This window comes from Solanum stenotomum, chromosome 3 (assembly GCF_019186545.1).
Source record: "Solanum stenotomum isolate F172 chromosome 3, ASM1918654v1, whole genome shotgun sequence".
NCBI lineage: Eukaryota > Viridiplantae > Streptophyta > Magnoliopsida > Solanales > Solanaceae > Solanum > Solanum stenotomum.
The window spans coordinates 31,639,024-31,643,116 of record NC_064284.1 but is presented as its reverse complement, the minus strand read 5'-3'; the positions used below and the strand labels follow the sequence as shown (position 1 = coordinate 31,643,116).

The 4,093-nt window shown below is 30.8% G+C and overlaps 1 protein-coding gene across 1 annotated transcript; it reads left to right on the top strand.

Annotated features, from left to right (window-relative positions):
• Positions 1-780: 780 nt before the first annotated feature.
• On the top strand, positions 781-1,509 carry LOC125857522 (protein ASYMMETRIC LEAVES 2-like). Its single transcript, XM_049537127.1, has one exon. The coding sequence runs from the start codon at positions 784-786 to the stop codon at positions 1,348-1,350; it is 567 nt and encodes a 188-aa protein (XP_049393084.1). The 5' UTR covers positions 781-783; the 3' UTR covers positions 1,351-1,509.
• The last annotated feature ends 2,584 nt before the right edge of the window (positions 1,510-4,093 follow it).

Below are 4,093 nucleotides of genomic sequence, written 5' to 3'. Positions count from 1 at the left end.
CTAGATCGTGAGAAGTTAGATAATAATAATAATAATATATTAAGCTCTTACTTCCACACTTTCACGGGATCCAATCCCCATCGAATCCTTAGTACTCATTAATTACTGTTAGTATATTATATATAATTTTTCATTCTTAATTAAACCTTGTTTTATCCTCAACTTATATATGGGGGAAAATTGCTTTTATTTTAAAGTTAACAGTAATCAATCCTGATTTTTGTTATATCTGCGCTGCTTCTTTCTTTCTTCAATATCCACCTTTTTTTTTTTCAGTACTAGAAGGTTTTTCAATTTGTAGGTGTCTTATTATTGGAGCTGAGGTGCCATAGAGCTAATTGCTCTCTCCTTTGGATTGTGAAAGGTTATTTTCCTTCTTAGTAGGTGTAATGAACATCGATCTCATTTAGAAAAAAAAGTGTTATCTTAGATATGAAAAAATGCACTAGTCCTTCAAGTTGTACAAGATTCATATGGCAAGCTGGAATTTCCGAGAAAATAAATAAATATATAGGGAGTACTAACAATTAGAGTTTGAATCGGAAAGGAAAACTTTTAACTCTATTGATGCTATATTTTGCGGATTATTGTCAATCTATTATTGATCAGATTAATTACGATGTTAAAAGTTGATATGGAATTAGTGGATAGAATTATAATCATACAAAAATCCCAAATATTAGCTAGGTAGCCTTATTTATGTAGTGATGCAGAGTTCATTATTAAAGGACCGTAGCTGTTATTTGCAGGTATTAAAGAGAGAGAATTCGTAGTTAGTAGTGAATGGCTTCATCTTCATTATCATCCTACTCACCATGTGCAGCATGTAAATTCCTTCGTCGTAAATGCCAACCAGAATGTGTATTTGCACCTTACTTCCCTCCTGATCAGCCCCAGAAATTTGCAAATGTTCACAAAATATTTGGAGCCAGCAATGTGACAAAGTTACTAAATGAGTTGCAGCCTCACCAAAGGGAAGACGCTGTCAACTCTCTTGCTTATGAGGCAGACATGCGCCTCCGAGATCCAGTCTATGGTTGCGTTGGTGTCATCTCTCTTCTCCAACACCAGCTCCGACAGCTTCAGCTAGACCTTAGCTGTGCAAAGTCCGAACTGTCAAAGTATCAAAATGTAGGAGGCATTGCTAGTACCACTAGTCATTTGGGATTCAATTTGATAGGAGGAGGAGGTGGTGGTGGGAGAGATCATAACCAACTCTTGTATCACCATCAGGTTTTTCCTAGAGATCAGCAACAACAACAACAACAGCAGCAGCAACAACATATAATCCGCGGACTTGATGGAGGAAGTAACAATTTTGATACAACTAGAGGTGGATTTAAACTTTAATTTTGATTGTTTCAACTCATGATTCAATTCCCTGCATAAAATTATGATTTTAATATTTATCAAAATTGTAGTAATTAATTTTTCAACTAGCAACCCCTTTTATAGGGCAGCATACAACATGATGAAGATCAACATTTCTAAATAATATAATATGTAATCACAGGCACTATCATCAGTATAATTATCTCAAGTATATTTTTAGACCAATATTACATGCATTTACTCGATCTAGAGTTCTTCATCCATTGCTGCTTTCACCCACCTGCAGCTGGATAAAAATTGGAGTACAAACATGGAATTGCACAAAACAAAAATCGTAACTGGGCGATTCGAATTACAATAAATATTACTCCCCTCTTTTTCATTTATTTGTATGGTTTTGATTTAATACGAAATTTTAAAAAGTAAAACTTTTAAATTTTGCGATCTCAAATTATTACGTGTATAATCTGATACTAAGAAGAGAGTAAACAATTATTTGAGGGCAAAAGGAGTATTCCTTATTAGTGAGGGTTCGATTCTCCACATTGTAATCTCTTCCCCATTTCCCCTACCCCAAATAACCCTTAAGGGTATGTGATGAAAATAATTATCAGTTTAAATTAGTTGGATCTCTCTTTCAATAATTCTATATAAAACTCTTCTCTTTAGTTTATCATAAAAAATAATGTTACATTTGTATTTGATTAAAATGCTTTACAATTATAGAAACTCTTAGAGCAGTAGTGATGGAGTCACGATTAAATTAAACAAGTGCTTTTTCAGTTTTTGTACATATATGACTTTTGAATAGCCTTTGATCCTTAAAAGAATTAGAGGTTAAAATCTCATATATGGCAATTTTGTATTTGTTTTTGAATTTACTTGTCAAAATTCATGCTTGTATAATCCTGAATAAAGCAAAGATAGGTGATGCCCCTAACTTAAGGGATTATACAGAGAATTAGAGATTTGATGGGTTGGATTCTCTCTCTGCCCCCCTTTTTATGTCTTCCATATGTGTTGAGAAGGAGTTGTTGAACACATTAACTAGTGAAGGACAATATATTGAACAATCAAAAATATTAAACCAGACACCTTTTAAATGCTCAAGTATTTAAGGAGGCCATTCAATTTATTTGCTTTATTTTTTTAAATACATATTGTCTTTTCCTATTTTGACACAATATTAAAAGACATTTTAGTACTTTCAATATAATTTTATTTTAAGACCACAACATTCAAAAGTTTTTCCATTTTCTTAAATTTCATATGAAATCAAAATCAATCAAACAATTTAAAATGGATGAATATAAGCTTGCATTTGGACATACGATATGAAGTCATGAAATCTAATTAGGAGAATCTTAGTAATTTAATTGGTTGGTTACCTAAACTCCCACCTTGTTTGTGAAGGTTTGATTCCCTACATTGTAATCCCCTTCCCCCACCCCCCACCCCCCACCCCCAGTTTTTTAAAAAGAAAATAAAAAGAAAAAATAATTTCAAATCATAATTTGAATATGCCAAGTGGAATCCTGACCTTAAACAAACCTCAAATTCTCTATAAAGTATGATTTGAGATTTCAAATCGTGATTTAAATATGTTTTAAAGGTAAAACTTGACTCATAAACTCATGTTTTGTAATTAAAAGAAAGATCCATCATTTTAAATTTTGTAAAAATAGACTCTTGTTTGGTGTAAAAAGATTATTCATACCATGTGAAATGATTATACTAAATAATAACGAATTCTACCATCATTGACTAGTGAGTATATATAAAATTATCTATATTTGAAAGTTAATAATAGGAATCATTTCTTTTAAAAGAAACATGAAAATATGTGCTTATCAATGCGACATTCAGGATATTTAGATATCTTATGAAATATGGTTTGCTTGTTGTATAAAATTTATGAAACTATAATACTTAATATTCATAATTTATAAAAAAAATTCATGTTTATGAAGAAAATAAGTATGCTTTAAATTACATATCAAAATAAAACTTAAACTCCATATCATTTTGAATTCATATTATAATTCCATATCATTTTGAATTCATATTATAATTACTCATCACATATCTAAATGGGACCTTAGAATTAGGGTTTTGATTTTTGGAAAACAAAAGAAGAAAAGAACAAAAGATAGTCACAGTGATGATGTGTAGTACTAGTTTTGGTGCAAACTGCATAGCAATGATGGTATTTTACCCTTTTTGAAATGTAAATGTTGGCAGTACAGTGAAGGTAGGTCTCTTTTTTCTCTCACAGTTCTCTCATACTCTCTACGTACCACTTCAAACAGCTGCACGCGTTTGTCCTCATTGTTTTACTATCAACAATTGATACAACACAATAAATTATTGAGAACTGTGATGGGATCAATAGACAACTTATTTTTGTTCTCTTAAAACTAACTTTGACACGTTGATTATTGGATCGAAATGATTAGGTGTCGTGTGAATCATAAAAAGACTTATAATATATTAACCAGAGATTTAATCAATTGACTATTGTATGATTCATAGAAAAAGAACAATTATTGAGAGAATAATCTTCCGCTAAACAAAACTTAATTTGAGGATTACATTGTAATGAGTGATTTTTTAAAAATAAAAACAGGGCCAAAATGGTAAGCTATATGTAGTAGATGAGGAAATTTTAATAATCACTATCATTTGACATGATTAGAGATTTATAACTATAATTTTGATATTTATCATTCATAGCTACTATTTAAGAATCTAAGCAACAAAA

Excerpts from the sequence above, each read along its gene's own strand:
- LOC125857522 (XM_049537127.1), top strand. The coding sequence starts at position 784 with ATGGCTTCATCTTCATTATCATCCTACTCACCATGTGCAGCATGTAAA.